Source organism: Tubulanus polymorphus, chromosome 3, assembly GCF_964204645.1.
Source record: "Tubulanus polymorphus chromosome 3, tnTubPoly1.2, whole genome shotgun sequence".
Classification (NCBI taxonomy): Eukaryota; Metazoa; Nemertea; class Palaeonemertea; order Tubulaniformes; family Tubulanidae; genus Tubulanus; species Tubulanus polymorphus.
This window is the reverse complement of record NC_134027.1, coordinates 13,918,986-13,938,039: the sequence shown is the minus strand read 5'-3', so window position 1 is coordinate 13,938,039 and position 19,054 is coordinate 13,918,986. Positions and strand designations below refer to the sequence as shown.

Below are 19,054 nucleotides of genomic sequence, written 5' to 3'. Positions count from 1 at the left end.
GTGTAAATCTCGCACGTCACATTGGAGCGCTCCTTAGAAACGATTTTTAACGGTAGTTAGCACAAGTGTGGAGTCAGGAAACCAATATGGCGTCTCATTTGAAAAGCTGCTCTAATTCGGAATATTTTCCGACTTTTTCAACATGGACCGTTTTCATCCCTGCATTATGGAAAACGAGCACCAAGGGTGGGTCGTGGTCTTAAATCCCTAGTTTTTTGCTGGAAAAGTCAGTGGGAGTCTTTAAATTTGAAAAGTAAATTCGACCAAAATTATCGAGTTGTATGACTGTGGTGTGCGTTTATTCAATTACTGCAGACGTATGGCATAACACCGGTTAGCGTAGAGCTATCAGTGTACGCGAGGCAAGCGCGCGCTGGCAGATCAATAGTGTCTGACACTGGCACACATTACAGTGACAGCATATGCTCATATTGGCAGGTGCGGGATGAATACGCGTGTTTTCATACAGTAAAATGAGTGAAATAAATTTTTTGAGTGGAATAAAATTTGTATAGATTTTCATTTAAGTTATCATCGGTCCAATAATTATAAAAAAAGTCTTTGAAAGTGATACACGTTGATCATGAAAATTCTCGGGAAGGCTGTTGTATCTGTCAATCTTTTTGAACTATAACCGACTCTATTAGTATTAGGCCATATCTCACCATAATTCTAGGGATAACAAATTGATTTGACGTATTTGTTCCTGCCTTCCACTCTCTGAGGCTTTAGTCTCACTGTAGTGCTAGGGCACTTGTTAAAGTGAACAGATCGGCATAACTGAGTAGTAGAATAAACAATGTAATATGTTTTCATTTATATTATAAAAACTAGACCTTGAGAGCACTGGACCTTTGGTCCTCTAGTTAATTTAGTTGTTTATTTGTTGTTCGACTTGCAATTCATTTTTCCAGTTTTCTCTGTTAATTGACACAAGATAGCTTTGTAACTTGCTCTGTCAGTCTGAAATTTGTTGCCCTGTCCTGAATTCATTGAAAGAAAGAATGAATTTATTTCTGAATGAAAAAAAAGAATCGATAGAATTCTGTGAAATAATAATCATTTTCCGGCCTGATGTCATATTGGGATATCCCTTGATTTTCGCACTGATATGGCTGTGGTGATCGGCTTTCTAAAAAAATAATTCATACTCCTTGAGGTGTGCTGCTACTTGATGTATTGTACCGTAGGCCTAGAAACATGTTTTGATGAAATTAAATTATCAACGTATATTTACTGCGAATACATTCCCTGGGAAAATACACTATAGCCATATTGCTTTTGGCTAGGCAGATAACGCCCGAATCGACTTTTGGTAGGGGCGCCGTAACATAGCGCCATCTGGCGAGACGCCAGCATCTTTTTGCTTGGCGCTTGATCTCTAGAGAACGTGTTTCGGCAGTGCTCGTAAATTGGTTAAAATTCTTCGTGTTGGATCGGACATCCGTTCTAATTGATATAAGAAACAGACATAAGAGTGATTGATCTCGGAATAGAAGTCGAACTTCGGGTGAGATCGTTTTTAATTTATGCGCATTTCAACATTTTGCCTCCGGTTTTCTACTTCCGGTTTCGCGGGAGCGCCGTGCTGTTTTCTTAGCGGCTCCTCCCACCTTATATATTTAATAATTATCATTCAACGTAATTGATTTCCGTCTCATCATTCACGAAAATTAATAATCTGTACTAAAAATCGTATTAATAATTAACCCTTCGTTTCAGCTTATTTTAGGGTTTTAACATGTCGGATCACGACGTCTCCAGTTCCCCTAGGGGACCGAGATTTAAACGTTTGGGCAAGGTTGATACACCTTCTAAGACCCCAGCGTCCTCATCGGGCAAGGTTGATACACCTGAATGCCCGGATACTCGGAAACAGGGCAATGATCCGGGACGATCCGTGTCTAGGTCCAGGTCCCGATCGAGATTTAGACGGTCCGACTCTTCGTCTCCTACTAGACGTAGGCACCAGCGCTCTAATAAAAAACGACGTCGTTCACCGTCTGACCCCATATCTGGGTCAAGGTCTCGTTCTAGGTCCCGTTCTAGAGTAAGTCGAACCTATTCTCCGTCACCTACCAGGCGGTAGGCGCAAGCGTGCTCGTAAGCAACAACGTCGTCGCTCACGTTCTAGATCACCGGCTGATAAGCCGTCTGACTCTAGTGACATCAAGAATATGCTAGCGATATTCTCGCAGGAGATCGCTTCCCTTAAGGAACAACTAAAAGGTAAGGAACCCCCGGGCCCCAAGCCTCCATCAGTGCCAACAGGGCTGTCCTGCAACCCAACAGATGGGTTGGTGTTGGATGATGTCAACGATTTTTCTGACGAGGAAAAATCTCGTGATCCAGAAGATCCTGGTCTATCCAGGGACGGAGACATGCACAGATCGAGCTCTCCGTCACCATCCACAATGGAAGAGACGGGAGACATTCCATTCAAGGACTTAGTAAAAGAAGTTTTCTCCCGGTACGGAGGTACCAAGGCCAAACCTTAAACAACCCAGCCTAGAGGGTTGGCCGCCAAAATCTTCAGTCCATCCGATGACACCGAAGAGTTAGTTTTAGCACCACATTCTGCATATAGAGAAATATGGCGTGAGACTTTGGACACGACACTGTGGGGTGGTAAGCGTACAGACAATACTTGGTCTTATCCTCCATTAGAGGCAGGCATGAAGGATTCAAAATTTTTCTCTCCGTTGTATCCTCCCATATCGGGGTACAAGACTTATTATTACGCCACACCAGGTGCTGATGATCCCGGATTCAAACCACACTTTGAGTTAGACTCCGATGGGTCAACCACGATAGGACTACCCAAAAAACCACCGCCCTCCTACTCTTTACCAAAACAAGCAATGGGAGCGTTGAACCAATTAGCTCGTAGCATTTGTCAAATCGCGTCTTTCCAACACATTTCACTGGTTGCCATGCACGGCGAGTTAGAAAAAGTAAAGTCTCAACTAATCCAGGATAATCCGGATCCAGAGACAATGTCCGAACACGTGGCGACCATAGAGAGAATTCTACAGTCTATGGCCAAGGCGTTGTGTCACCAAGTACCTTTGGGTATAAGGATCCAGGCTAACCTAGCCTTGATCAATAGATATAGCTTGTTGGCCGACTCCAAACTTCCAGAACCGGTGAAAGTAGCTCTATACAGAGCACCGCTGGGCAATTCCTCACAAGTTTTCTCTGGATGCTGCGCATCCGCCGATGCGGAGGCCACCAAGATCAGAGAATCTCAGGCTAAGGCCGGTAGGCAGTCATGGAAGACATCAAAAAAGCCTAGTTATTACGCCGGCAACTCTACCTACAGAAACTCACCGGCAAATCAGCCCGGATACAATCAATCTCAAGTCAACAGCAAATTAAGCTACAAAAAAGCGGGTTGGACAAGCTCCAAGGGAGCTCAAAGCGACAACAATAACAATTTGAACTATGTCAGTTATTCTCAAAGTTCTTACAGTGACAATCCCCAAAGGGGTAGGGCTAGATTACGTAGGGGCTTCAATCGACCCTTTCGTGGCCGCGCCAACACGGTTACCCGTTGAAGATGTCAGGCCAGTGGGCTCTTGCCTTCAAGACGCCTCTTCCCACTGGCTAGAAAAATTTGGCGACACTTGGGCTACAAAGATCGTTTCCAAAGGATACCGACTGAAATTTGTTCACAAACCGCATCTATCTCATCAGCCGGTGGAAATGAGGCCGAATTGGGGGCAGGAGTCCCACATTATGCCAGCGATCAACGAGATGATTTTAAAAAGATCGCTGGAAGAAATCCCTCTAGGATCCCCGGGATGGTATTCAAGAATTTTCACCGTCCCAAAATCATCTGGGGGCTTAAGGACGGTAATAGATCTGTCAGCTCTAAATCGTTATATCATAGCCCCAAAATTCAAGCTAACAACACCCAAGGAGGTGATTCAGGGGCTGGAGCCAGGCCAATGGGCAGCATCCATAGATCTGAGGGATGCATACCTACAAGTACCAATACACAGGAACTCAAGAAAGTATTTAAGAGTTCATTGGAGGGGAAGAACATACCAATTTCGGTCTCTGCCCTTCGGCCTGAGTTCAGCCCCTTGGGTCTACACCAAACTTGTCAAAAGGGTTCAGAAACACCTTCAGTCGAAGGGAGTTCGCATTTTCTGTTACCTGGACGATTGGCTGGTTGTGGCAAATTCGAAAGCAGAGTGCAAGGAAGCCTTAGACAAGACACTGGCCTTGATCCGTCAATTAGGTTTCATAGTGAATTTAGAGAAGTCCCAGTTGACCCCCTCTCAAAGGTTCACGTACCTAGGTATGCACTTCGACCTGACGCAGGCCTTAGTCAGACCAGCACAGGCCAGAGTTCAGAAGCTGAGGGAGGCAGTTCTCGGTCTCCTGACGGGGGCGCCCAGATCGTTGCACTCGTATTTCCGCTCGGTCGTTTACACAGCCGTTCTCTTCAAAGATTCTGGAAGCAAGCTTGGAGATCGGTAGGGGAAGAGTGGGATACCTTATTGCCGGTACCACCGGTGAACCTAATCCCCGACCTCGAGTGGTGGACTCTCGCGCAGAACTTGACAAGAGGCACCTCCCTAGCACCTTTGAAGGCCCCAATTCATCTATTCACGGATGCCAGCCATCAGGGCTGGGGAGCACATGTAGAAGGTTTTCAGAAAGCCGGGAACTGGTCTCGAGCAGAAGCTCATCTCCACATAAATCACCTGGAACTGTTAGCGGTTCGAAAGGCCTTCAACCACTTCAAAAGGAGGTTAGGGGGCATCATGTGTGGCTGTCAACGGACAACTCCACAGTAAAGGCTTATTTGCTCAACCAGGGGGGGACCAGGTCCCCAACATTATCCAACTTAGCAGCTCAGATTCTGACCTGGGTCCAGGCTCAAGGGATGATTCTTTCGGTATCCCACCTGGCGGGCAGCCTGAATGTGGTGGCCGACGCTCTTGTCTCGCCAAGACAAGCCAGTAGCCACCGAGTGGACATTGGCAGTCAGGGTAGCCAATCAAGTCCGGGCCCTGATGGGAAGTCCGAACGTGGACCTGTTTGCCACTCGCTTCAACACGAGGTGTCCGGTGTTTGTGTCCCCATTTCAAGACGACTTGGCGTGGGGGGTGGACGCTCTATCTCTGAGTTGGGACAACCTGCTGGCTTATGCCTTTCCCCCCACTCCCCTACTCAATCAAGTGTTGGAGAAGATAGAGGGGGCAGTCAACTGTCAAGTGGTCTTAGTGGCTCCCTGTTGGCCGACTCAGACATGGTTCGTCAGACTCCTGCATCTACTGGTGGACTTCCCTCGCACTCTGCCCAATTACCCCGGGTTACTGTCCCAGGGACGGTTCAAGTTACACCCAAATCAATTCCAATTGAATCTACACGCCTGGCCATTGTCAAGTGACAGCTTTCAAACCAAGGAATTTCTTCAGGGGCAGCCAGATTTATCGTGGAATCCAAACGTCCCTCTACCGGAGCATTGTACGATTCCAAATGGGAATGTTACTCCGATTGGTGTAATAGGAGAGCGGTGGATTCTCTCCACCCCTCTGTGTCAGAGTTAATAGATTTTTTCTATTTCCTGTTCGAAGAGAAGAATAGACAGGTTATAACCATTAAAGGCTACAGATCAGCAATAGGGCATACTTTTCGTTCAGCGGGCGTCCCTGTAGTGACGGAGGATGCGAAAATAGCTCAATTGATATCAGGTTTTGGGGTTAAGAGACCCAAACAGGTTTCAGATATCCCGCCATGGGACTTAACAGTGGTTCTTAGAGCACTTATGTTCACTCCCTTCGAGCCTATCCGCAATACTACCCTGTCAGACTTATCTAAGAAAACGGTGTTCTTACTGTTCTTAGCGATGGCCGTGAGGCGTTCGGAGGTTCATGCTTTATCGACGCGTCCGGGTCATATTTCCTTTGGTCCACAAGATAGGTTTGTCATTTTAAGGCCTGGTCTTAGTTTCATTGCCAAGAATCAAAAGGCTTCCGTAGCAGCCAGATCTTGGAAGATCGAGGCTTTGACGCATAGGGTATCTCACGATCTTCCTGATACGTCGCTCTGTCCAGTAAGAGCTTTAAAGGAGTACCTAGAGAGGACACTTCCCCACAGACAAGATAGGGAGAGGCTCTTTATTCCTCTCCGACAAGGGGATAAGAGAGATATCTCAAGTGACACAATCGCTAGATGGATTGTATCTTTAATTGAAGAAATTCTGCATTCTCAGGGGGCCCAGGCTCCGCTCGGGATACATTCTCATCAGGTGAGGGCATTAGCCACATCCTGGTCATTATTCACGGGGGCTTCCTTGGAACAGGTTTGTCGTTCAGCCTTCTGGACGTGTCCATCTACCTTCTCGTCATTTTATTTGAAGGACGTTTCTGGACAGTTAGGCTCACTGTCCACGTTGGGTCCAATTGTTACTGCACAACGAATAAGCGTACAAAAACCCAAAAAACATCGGGCCCAGTTAGACCTTTTTAAACCAGGTCCTGGGGATTAAAGGGTTTCTTCTGTATTCAGCTATAAGAAAGTTGATGTATATAAGTTGTGGGCATCTTTTACAGGGCCTAGGTTACCTTAAGACAGTTAGTGGTAAGGGTTCCTTTTGTTATAGGTATTAAGTTTAGACATGAATCATGATTTCATTTATATAGCCTGGGCAAGGCTGCGTCTAGAGTTTAAGTTTTTTACCTACTGGTTTAGGTTAATATCGAGGTAATGGCAGTCAGTGCCTTACTAAGGTATCCGGGAGTCAGTTGACACCGGGTTGTTTGATTTCCTTTTTTCGACTCAAACGTAACGGGGTCATAATAGGCATGTTATTATCTACCAGTACAGTTAGGAACTGAAAAGGAAGCAGCACGGTAGCTCCCTGATTTTTGGTTTTCCACTGGCTCACCTGGGGTTTGTTGCGGTTTTCTGCAGAGAGTTTTAGGGTGAGTGTAAGTGTAGAGAATTTAAATCGACTTTTGGTCGCCTCCCTCCTCCATTCTTTGGGATTCTGGCTATAGTGTATTTTCCCAGGGAATGTATTCGAAGTAAATATTACAATTTTGTTCAAAAATTGGTATTTACGAGGAATACTTACCTGGGAAAATACACGGGTATTCCCACCCAGCCGTCCCCCAGGCGATTGAGGGATTATTGGCGCAAAAAGATGATGGCGTCTCGCCAGATGGCGCTATGTTACGGCGCCCCTACCAAAAGTCGATTCGGGCGTTATCTGCCTAGCCAAAAGCAATATGGCTATAGTGTATTTTCCCAGGTAAGTATTCCTCGTAAATACCAATTTTTGAACAAAATTGTAATATTCGGTTATTATATGAGGCGTGGGCAAGGACATAAAACCAGCACTACCCATGTGCGTAAGCAGCTAAGAATTGCTGTGTTCGGAAAACAGGTTCACCATGTATCACGTGACTAATACAGTTTTCCAATCCTCACTTCAAAAGTTAAGAACTATATGAAATCAATCATTGTCATCCGATTTACTCTAATCAAAGTTCAGAGAAAGACGAGAAAGATCAATAAGCATCTTGTACTGTGTTGAAAATTCAATGTTAATGTGCGGTCTAGTTTGCAATATTTACTTTACTGCAGAGCTGTGATAATAGCGCCCTCGTTTTAGTTTAATATAATCTAATAATTAAAGGAGATTCATTTGAAAATATTTGAACTATAATTGATGATGCATATGTTCGGGGTTATCTTGACGAAAAAAAAACGTTTGTATCAATATGCAGATGAATTTTAAACAATACAAATTTTCATTAAAAAACACCATACAGGTTGATGATATTGTGTAGTTTATGTTTGAATTCAATCCCTGGTCTCGATGTGGCTTGCTTGCAATCATCCTGCCTCCGCGCGGGTATCGGCAACGTCATGATGCTCAAATCTGATCAGATGATAATGAAAATAGTAGTAATAATTGACATTTATATAGCGCAGGTATCCTAAACTGAGTGGGTTCAGATGCGCTCCAAATTTGGTATTAGATGATAACCGAGCAGGGTGCCTATGATTCGTGCGGGCCTCCTTATGGCGCGGTATTAGGTGCATTGCCGGTAGAGCAGTAACTACAAGGAGAGTCGACTGCCACTGTCCGACAAACAGAAAGTGGCTAGGATCAAGGGGCTGTGTGGTGCGTGGATTGCCCTTTATAGATACTAAGTGTAGGGTGGGATCGGGGGTCCGTGTCTTTGCTTGGAAATTAATCTTCCCTTCGACAATTTAAAATTGTCGCAATTGTCGACAAGTAGAATTGGTCGGCAATTTAAGATCGTCAGATGTCGACAAGTAGAAAACGTAGAATTTAAATTAAAAAATCGTAAATTTAAAATCGTCATTGTAGACAAGTAAAATAGGTCGGCAATTTGAAACCGAGCCACTCACTTCATTATATAGAAAACCCTCCACGATGGAACTATATTGACCTATTCTGAAGTTGAATCGAAATATGCTGGTTAAATATTGTTCCACCAGACCATTCCAGGTATTCTGAAACTGCTTGAAATTAAAAGAACATTCCTAGGTGGCTCTTCATGGATCATGGATATTATACGAAGTATATCTTTTATCCCAAATCGCTGGCACTTCTGTTTGGAATGTTTGAATTTTCTATTTGAATGATATAGATATGTTATGTACTTTCACATAGTAATGGCCTTTTTTCAGGAACATGTTTTTTGGGTTGTCTCGTTGAACACTTTGTTTATCCTGATTTTCGGTAAGTATTCATGCATTTCTAAATTCATCCTTTAAGCCTGCTCGTATATAGTAAATAGTAAATTTCATTTGCTGGGTGGGTGGGTGTAACACTGTTGCGGCAATCCAGCCTCTAGATGAGCACCGTTTTGATTAATGTGGCTTATGCGATGATCTGATCCGATACGGTGAACGCAATGTATGGTTGTACAGTTTGACTTGGCTCCCTAGTATTGTCGGTGTCTTATTGCTTCGCAATCCGACTGATATTCATTTGTGGCATTGTAATGTCACTGCCTACAGGCTACATCCTTTGAACTCGGCTGCCATTCTGAATCTATCTTTACTAATATCTCTTCTCTCTTGAAGAATTATCTAGTCAGCAAATATATGTGGTAAACTTCAACCAACTTGAGGGTAGTAAAATAACCACACTCAAACGTGGTGAACGGATAATGAGATAAAAACCCACTATGTACAAATTAAAATAATTTTATAAAGTCGAGAATTTATTTATTCAAACAATCTAAAATATAAAATACACGATGGTGTGACAATGATGATGATCTCTACGGTGAAATCGAAACGTTGTGTATTTTATATTTTTAAATTGTTTGAATGAATAAATTCTCGATTTTAAATTTCCTCTTAAAGGTCCTCTTGTTACTATACCTTTCGCACTATGCGGGTCACATGATTCACCAGAGATTCTTTTTATATCTAAACCACCAGTAAGCGTGTGTGACATCATTTTGTTTTGAGATGGTCGTTATTTCCTTTACTCATACTGTTTTGTGTTCACATCCATAACAAATTTTTCTATCATCATCCACTTGTGCCTGTCTCTCAGGTGGATGTGGATATCTTTTTCTTCATTTGCTACATCACATCACTTTTGGCTCATAACTTTTCACACAAATAAAAAAAACAGATAAATCAGTTTAATCAAAAAGGTTTTGAGTAGGTGCTTGTTAATTGTGATGGTTCAAAATTTAGATACATGTATTGTCGATACCTGTGTAGTCAATGTTTGACTGATTTTCTAACTGAGCAGAAATTTCAAGAGGTGGAGACCATTAAGTTAGAGATAAAGAACATGAGAGAAATATTCTTTAATGCTATAGAAATTTTAGAATCCCGGATTACCAAAATACATCAAGAAGTTTCTGCAAAAGAAGGCTATAAAACAAATAAATGCATAGCTGACATCAGAGAAAAAATCGGGACCCATAGTAGACTATTGGATACAAACTTAAAAGATCTCGATATTCGTTCAAATCAAATTCAGCAGATTGAGAGTGAAAATATGGTCTACAAGAAATCTACCCATAAATAAGATGCTGGATTTAACACATCAACCCAGGGATGATAATTTTCCGCCTTTTCAATCAATTTTTATCATTTCTCAGATCAATGCATATCCTTTGAAAAAATGGGGGGGGGGGGGGTGTTGGATGATGACTGTGGTTTTCCAGCATTGTAAGGATAGATTGGCATGACCATAAAAGCGTTTCCCGATCTATTTTTAAATGCGATCATTTAGCGGCATTTGTATGCTAACAAAGTTTTCTCTGTCGGTTGGCCGACCGCGTGTTTGGATATATGTACATGTATCTACATTATTGATTTTTCACCGAGTGGTGGTCGTTTTTAATACGTACATGCTTGTATTTTTAACACGTGTGCGTAGTGTGACATTGCGATATAGAATCATGTGGAAAATTGTTGAGAGAGTTGGAACGATTGACCCCAGGACAATCGACCAAAAAGAATTTAAAAAAAACTTATGGAAGTGGGATTGGCTGGAGAAAACGGTTGATGGGATTCCTCTCGCTGACTTCGTGAGGAAGATAGACATACCGGGGAAAGCTTATTGTCTCTGGTGCCAAACAGAAATAAAATACGGAAGTAAGGGTCGAATTGCGCTTGAAAACCACGCTTAAACACAGAAACACGTTGACATCTTCAAAGAACGGAGATCTAATTACGTACTTCCAGGTAAGTAGGCCTGCGTTCACATGCCACACAAGTTTATTTCTGTAAATAAAATTAGACGATTTTCAAGTTTTTCTTAAAGTGAAAATCAAACCGAATAAAGAACTAGAATTTGCATTCACTTTCAGGTAGTTCGGGAGCTGATGTTGGTCGATCTTACGGGATCTGCCCAATATTCCAAAATCCAAATAATGAACAACAGGCCGTTACGACGACCGCTAAACCTAAAGTCCCAATATCGGACCGGGTCGTAAGCCAGGAGGCTTTAGTTCTTTCATATATAGCTGAAAACTCATTGCCGTTTTCTCAGTCTCCAAAATTGATTGAGTTGGCAAAAACACTTGCCATGGATCGTGCAGCATTAAGCAAATTGTCTATGGGTCGTTTTGCGGCTTCATATAAGATGCGACTGGGTCTGGCGCAAACCACCGAAGAACAGTTAGCGGATGAACTCAGAAATACCTTCTATTCACTAAACATCGACGAGGCTACAAGCCAATCCACAAAAAAAGTTCTGTCGATCCTTACCGTTACCGATCCGTCAGTTACTTTAGTGAGAAGGAGAGACAAGTTGTTGTCAGACATTTGGCCTCATGTAATCTTATTTCTACCACTAGCGCATCTGTTTATAGTGCTTTGGTTGAGGTTTTCCAGCAGCGTGATTTAGATTATAACCGATTAATGTCTGTCCTCCTCGACAGCTGTAACGTCATGAGAGGTAGTAAAACTGGCTTGGAGGAGTTAATAAAGGATAATTTGGCCCAGCATTTGCTTGACATCGACGGTGATTCGATACATCACACTCACAACGCCGCGAAAACATTTCACAAAAGAATTTGATCGATTCATAGAGAAATTGATAACCGATATTGCAAGTGATTTGCATTTTTCTAAGGACATAGAAAACTGGCTCCAAATTATCCTTGATCTCTTAGGCATTGGGTTTTCGATGCCTGAGCGGTACGTCGGAACCCGATGGCTATCGGTCCATGATACAGAAAGACAAAATCGTGTATTTGGCTCTATGTGTTGACATACATCGCAAATTTAACTTGTCTGAACCCACGAAAGATGAGATTAAAAAAATCTATATTGCTGCTGCCGCCAAATGGAAAAATCTGACAGCGGAAGGAAAAGAAAGAAAGCTACGAATTATCGATAAACTCATCATTCAGCGTAAAACGCTTAAGTTTTATGCGCATTTTTACACGGCGGTATTGCCAGTTCTAAAAAGATATGTACTCTTATTCCAAACTGTTGAAGAGCCATGTGTCCACAAGCTCAATGATGAGCAATGTCAATTATTCAGGGATTTCATTTCCCTTTGTGTTAAACCATCTGCGATTCCTGAATCGGATCGAAAGTTGTCTTCTCTGATAATCTCAGAAAACCTCCTGCCAACCACTGAGATGTTCATAGGCGAATCTGCATCCCAAATAATTGCGGGGGAAAATAAATCATCCCAGTTTGTCAAAGACTTTCGTGATCGTGTCAAGAGGGCCTATTTCAATACTGCCCAGTACCTCGCTAAAAAAAATCCTATCTACAATAAATTTCTCCGGTGTATCTCGGCTAAAGACCCAAAATGCCAGCGACATGAAACGGCACTGAAATATATGAAAAAACTCCCACAATTAGTCTTCAATGTTCTGGCTAATGAAACGGAGATCAACTGTTATAAATTAGAAGTGCATAAATTCCACTCGGATTCCAGTCTGCCAGCAGCAGTTGATAACGATGGAAAGCAAGTTAGAATCGATTCCTGGTGGGCTGCTGTACATGATTTGGGCAAATATCCATACCTCTGTCGCATGGTATTTGCTTTACTAAGCTGTTTCAGTTGCCCAGTTGTCGAGAGCTCGTTTAGCATTATGGGCGAAATTCTGAACAGCACAACCAATAGACTTCATGTCAAATCTTTCAGCGCAATCCAGAGTGTGAATTACGGATTAGGCAAAACGTCAGCTGTAGACTTTTTCAAAAGAGAAGATATTCTTCATGACCCTGTGTGTCCAAATCTCGTTAAAAATATGAACACTGCAGCTAAACGATACAAGGATGAATTGCAGGGTGAAGAAGATAAGAAAGCGGCTCGTATGGAGGAACTTCAGGCTAAAGAGGTTAAGAAAGTTTCAAAACGCAAAACCCGCGAACAGTGCATCTCAGCTGCAAAGAAAGCCCGAGAGGCACATGTATCTGCTATGCGTGCAAAACAACGACAAGCTGAAAGACATAAGCAGATGGAACTTGTAAGACTATAAAAAGTTGTAATCTTTGGCTTGTCCACTATTGGAAAAACATTTATGTGTTTTGTTAAATAAAATGATGCCGACCGACTGTACTGACTATGTACATGTAGTGTGTTTAGATTGGTAATGATGTGTACATGTGTTTTATAGAATATTTTTCCAAACCTTACTTCATTAGAAAATTCATGAGATAACCCACTGTTCTATTTTAGTTTTTTTATGGAAATCTAGCTTGTTGTAATATCACTAATATCAGTACTGATATTAGTTCATTAATAAAGGATGCTGGAAAATAAAGTCTAATTCAATTATCTATTGCGTGGGCAAGTGATCGTCGCTTTCAAGAAGATTTATCAATGTGGGATTCGAACCTACAAGTTACATTATAGTTGTCTCTGCATCAGTTATGTCCCTGGCGTCTTGGAACTAGCAGTGTGTTGTGTAAAACATGGACGATGTTGTTCGATTTTTTGGCTTTGCTGAGTGAAATTTCAATCGGAAAACTGCTGAAAAACGATCTGAGACGATGTGAAAATCAAAAATTTTCGGGGGGGGGGTGGGCCCCCACACCCCCCGTAATTACTTCGCGCCTACGGCGCTCGTTTCCGCCTTTTCAACATTGGTCTGTTATCATCCCTGTCAACCAGACCTGCCAACTGTTACGATTTTCCCATAATCGTTACGGATTGACAACACAAATGACGGTGTTAGGAATGGGTGTTCAAAAATACGATTTTAGTCTATTTTCATTACGTTTTACAAAAAATCGCAATGTTACGTTTCTTAAAAAATATGTCGTGAAAGAAGTTTAAATATGTTGATTTTATTATCGGAAACTAAAATAGGAGTTCTGGGCAGAACGCGTGGCGCGTTCTACTAGATGATATACGCGCCAAGCATCCAATCAATATCACTGTTACACAGACCGATGGCATACAATTTAATTCAGTACATCTCGACTCAATTCAGTACATCTATCAGCTGGCTGTCACTGGGGCAACCTACTATTGATCTATTGTAAATACTCAGATTTATTGTGCCTTATAAAGATACAGCACACACTGCTGTAAAAATAACGACAATGCAGGCGTTGAATCATTTTTTGGAAGTAGCCTAAGTTAATTTATTTGTTTATCAATCGATGATTCTGCGTTATTTATTTGGTCAAAATGAAAAGTAAATTAGACAAAAAATATTTCTTAACAACGACCTCTCACCACCAACCAGTTGCATCTGTTCTCTGCTGTAATCAGTGTGTCTGTACATTGCGGCTACCGCGACCAGGATTGCGATGATTTACTAGATTAAGATGTCATTTTATCTGATATAAGTGATGAACCTAATCAATAACGAACTGGCAACAAAGAGAAGGAAGCCCACCATTTTGAAGATGATTCACTGTTAAGTTTCCTTGCATGAATGTTTCGTAGAGCCTCACACTCATTTTTGGTTTACCTCTGTCAGCAGAATGGGGTTGGCATTAAGCCAATTCATTTAAAATCTTGGTATTTGTTTTTGTGAGCATTTTTTTCATTGGTTCTTGGGTTAAAGGATGTATAATCGATGCGATTGAAGACATGACGAACCTCCGTCGGTGACATGGTCAACTTTGTTTAAATTCGACGAAAAACTGTTTATAGCGGGAAAATTCTTAGCTCTTGCGTATAAAATTGTAATGACTTCGATTGGGGAGCGTCATCTCTAGCAACGAATGTAATTGGATGTTTTTGGTATATACGGGGAATTCCGGCGCTACTAAAATAATTATGGGAAAGCCATAGAATGGCGTACGTTTCATTGGACTAGGTGTCGTATATGTACGAATTTCAAATGCTCATTGCTGGTGAGGATGTAATTATTTCACCCATCCGCCATAGGTATTTTTTCATTTTAATACCCGGTGATTATTTTGATTGACATTGAAGTGTAAGTGAACATTCACTTACATGAGGCCTCCACGTGCGCGGGGATCAGGAGTGCTAAACAATAGACTGTTGCACACACAAACACATGCTCATACACACTACTGTATGGTGATGCTGTAACGCTGCTTGGCCCGTGCACGTTTGGTATGATAACAGGCTGAATAATCATCGTAGCAGAAGATGAGCGCTGTGTTTTCTGTTTGATAGAATTTGTAATAAATTTCAATTTCTTGTGACCTGAAAATGCTAAGCAGCAAACTGTATATGTGACATCGTATGAATTTTATCATGGGCTTGCATGCTTGCAAGCCCATATTGCTATCACATGGATTGATAACTTGCTTGGGGAGTCGATTACTTTTGTAGAACTTTTCTTGGGCTCTGATATTTACACACATTTAATGCAGTAACAAAATCTAGGTTCCTTTCGTATATTGGCTATAACAGTTGTCTCTTTCATTGTTTTATGATTTTGTTAAATCGTTTTTAGACCACTTGGGACTTTAGTCCCAGCGGGCTATTGCGTTCACTTTTCGTCCGTTGTCCGTCGTAGCGTCCGTCCGTCCGTCCGTCCGTCCGTAGACGGAATCCATTTATTTTGGGAAGTTTTGAAGACGCTTGAAGGTTATGTCTTGATATTTGGGTTATACATGTATCTACCCTAGACACATCTTCAGCCCAAAAACTGGCCCTCTCAGATTCAAGATGGCCGACTGGCAGCCATTGTTGTTTGCCAAAATCAGAACTTTTTACACATTTTCGAAGTTTTCGATGGAAATTTTGAAGACGCTTTGATCAATTACCTTGATCCTTAGTTCATATTTGAATCTACCAAGGGTTCATCAGCATAAGAAAAATTGGGTCGATCTGACTCAAGATGGCCGTCCTATGACCTTTTTAGTGCACAAAAATGTCAGTTTTGGCCAGAATTCTAGGTCCTGTAGCTTCCTACTGGTTTGCCATTTCTCATTGCAATTTGTGATGAGTATTCTTTGGAAAGGGATGTTTTATACCTGAGACAGGTATTTTTGATCAGCCAATTATGACACAATTGGCGGCAATCCCACTCCATCAGTATTGCGTAGGCTCTCAAACCTGGCCTCAAAGAGAGTGCACTTAATGCCCTTTTTCTCTTTCCCATACTCGGGCTTCATAACCCAAGTTCCCATGATGGGTTCAGGTCTAAGACCATCCTTTCTGCTGGGAATATGCCAACGTTAAGGGTTTTCAGTACATGTGGTTGCCCTAGGGAAAACTTTAAAATTCATAGCTTTGCAATGATTTAGCAGGAACAGGAGACCAACAATGTGGTTGCAATGACCATTCAGCCCTGCTACGCATGAACACTTGGCAATCTTCACATCACCGTTAATATTTGATAAGCCAATTTTGGGACGATGAGGATCAGCATTTTTCTTTTGTGATCTATAGCATAAACCTTTTATTAGGCACATGTCATTCACTTGGCTACATTTGCAATCATGAATATAGTTTTCAAAAAAAAATTTATAGCCTTTTTCAAGTGTTTTTTCTATATATGTATGTCCTTTAACTTTTCTGCCAGATTTCTCTACATGACTTTTCAATTGGCTATGACAAAACATCCTTGGAACATGTTTTAGGGATGTTTCCCAAACTAAGTTTGAGTTATCGAAATCATCATATATCGATGCCAGTGTATCAGAAGAGCTTCCCGCTGCAGTGTCAGAATGACCAGTCTGATGATTGCACTTGGTACACTCTGCCCTTTTTTTATTTGTGTAGCAATTAAGTGGATCAGGATCGACAATTTGATGGTGGATACCACTATTCATATTTTTTAAAACAATCCACAAGATCTGACTTTTTGGCACTTCTTTTGTACTTTAAGTTTCTGCAGTCCAACCAAAACATAAGTTCTTCATTTTTGTGGTGCTCCGGTGGTTTGGTAAGAATGGCTCCTGGGATATCCTGTTCTATCAGCTAAAAAAAAAATTTAGGAGAGTGTCAGAATATTGACAGGTACAGAAATAGCCTTATAGTTATAGGTCTATCTGGATACTAATACCTACCCATTGATATGTCATCTGCCTTGTATCATGTCGTACATGCTTTATGTATTGTGCAGTACACAGTAAGGGCCCAAGGGCCAGCCATAAGCACAAATTGACATGAACCCACAGTACAATTTGAGATCTAAGCCTATATTTTTACTGTGAGTGACCTTTCTGGTTAATATACAACAGGGCCTTGCTAAAGAATTTAAATTATCAAAATATTAAAAGCCTAAAAACCTACCTTTAAACATGAACACTCAGAATTTTCATCAGCTTCTTCAACATCCTGACTCCAAGTCTGATAAATCTGATAAGTCTGATAGGCCTAACTCTGATAATAAGTCATCCTGGTCATCAATATCATGATCATTGGTCACCTCCCGAAACTTGTTATCATCGTCGGAACCAAGAACAATTACGTTCACCTGGAAATACAAAATCCAAGAGAAAGATTAGACCTACTAAAAAGCTCAATTATTCCATAATCATAGGCCTAATTTACAATCATACAGAAACAGAACCATAAAGCTGCTTAGAATGTGAATTAAAGCCAAAGGTTCAATTGTTCATTCCTGGAACCTAACACAACAGGAGCTAATTAACTTTCATTTTTTAAATGACTGGTCAGATGAGAGTCACCATGGCACATCGTCTTGTTGATCCTTGCCTTGTTTTTTGTTTGTTTTTTTTTCTAATAAATAAGCGATTTTTTGGTCTAATCTAAGTCAAATTTTTTTACTTGGCATCAATCTACTTCAATTCCATAACTTTCACGATGTTTTTATCATGTTAATAAAGTTTTTGATGCGTCTCGACACTTACAACTAGGCCTAACTACAGATATTATCTTCGTTTGTTCCAATTTCTAAACCCGGAAGTGTTTTCTATTCGAGATTGAAACGCCACTTAAAGTATCCCATTACATTCAATCCACTTGATTAACGACTTTTACTTCATAAATGATGTTTGAACAATAAACTAACCTTTCGATTGTCAGCGGCTGCTAGATCCATTTCATCCATCTCAGAGCACAAAACCGGTTTTAAATAGAGCAATTGTTCAGTGGACTATTGTTATTTTCAATGGCGGAGATAGCGGCTCATTGCTATACAACAGAGTCTCTCCTCCCATGACGTCACGCGTTAACGCGGCCATTTTAAATGGAAGCGTGTATATGGTCACCATGGGGCGTTGAATAGTAGAATAACTTAGTATTTCCTTATTAGATTGGTACCTAGGCATATTTTGTTACCATGATCAATTGCAAAGTTGTAGTTCATGACATCGTCTATAATTGTGGCGAGTTTTTAAGGACATTAGTTATTCCATATAGTCACCAGGGGGCGTTGAATAGTAGAATAGCTTAGTTTTTCCTTATTAGATTGGTACCTAGGCATATTTTGTTACCATGATCAATTGCAAAGTTGTATTTCATGACATGTACTACGATTGTGGTGAGTTTTAAGGTCATTGGATTTTGCATATGGTCACCAGGCGGCGTTGAATAGTAGAATAACTTAGTATTTCCATATTAAATTGGTAAGGAGGCATATTTTGTTATCACAATCAATTACAAAATCATAGCTGCTGACATGTTCTATGATTGTGGTGGGTTTCAAGGTCATTGGTTTTTGTATATGGTCACTAGGTGGCGTTATGTATTGAAATTGTTAGATTGTTGAGCATTTAAAACCACTTCCCAAGTGGGCAGGTGTCCCTGGACCCCTAGTTGTTATTTCAGCAGCACATACCAACCTTGGTTGAGCGTGTATGATCAGGCTTGAAATTGGTATTCATGCGCGGCATAGTGCTGCCGGCAATTCAATTTATTCTTTATTGACACAAAATTTCATAATGAAACATTTACTTTCACGCTTTTAAAAAATAATTTTAATTTTTTTACTTTCATTGGGTGCTTGCGTTAGCAGCCATTTGTAAAATCTCTGTATGAACATTTATATTTTTCAGTTTAAATATCTAAAACTTAGTAACCACTCTTCTGTAAAATAAATTCTTGATTGAATCGAAGACTGGTTCCCTGTCTCTTCAAAGAGCCAGGGGGCGGTAGCCTATGATGGCAATAAACTTTATCGGATGATCGTAGTGGATTGTCATTTGAAGGAAATGTAACTTAATC

General features: G+C 41.2%; 1 protein-coding gene and 1 pseudogene across 2 annotated transcripts in view; both read left to right on the top strand.

Moving 5' to 3' along the window:
• The window catches only part of LOC141901338 (E3 ubiquitin-protein ligase MARCHF6-like), a 122,639-nt gene that overhangs the window by 49,704 nt on the left and 53,881 nt on the right, over nt 1–19,054 (top strand). For both annotated transcript variants that reach the window (XM_074788522.1, XM_074788523.1), the window contains exon 10: nt 8,683–8,734. In XM_074788522.1, the coding sequence (XP_074644623.1) occupies nt 8,683–8,734 (52 nt within the window). The remainder of the gene's footprint in view (nt 1–8,682; nt 8,735–19,054) is intronic.
• Nucleotides 10,425–12,968, top strand: LOC141901071 (uncharacterized; annotated as a pseudogene).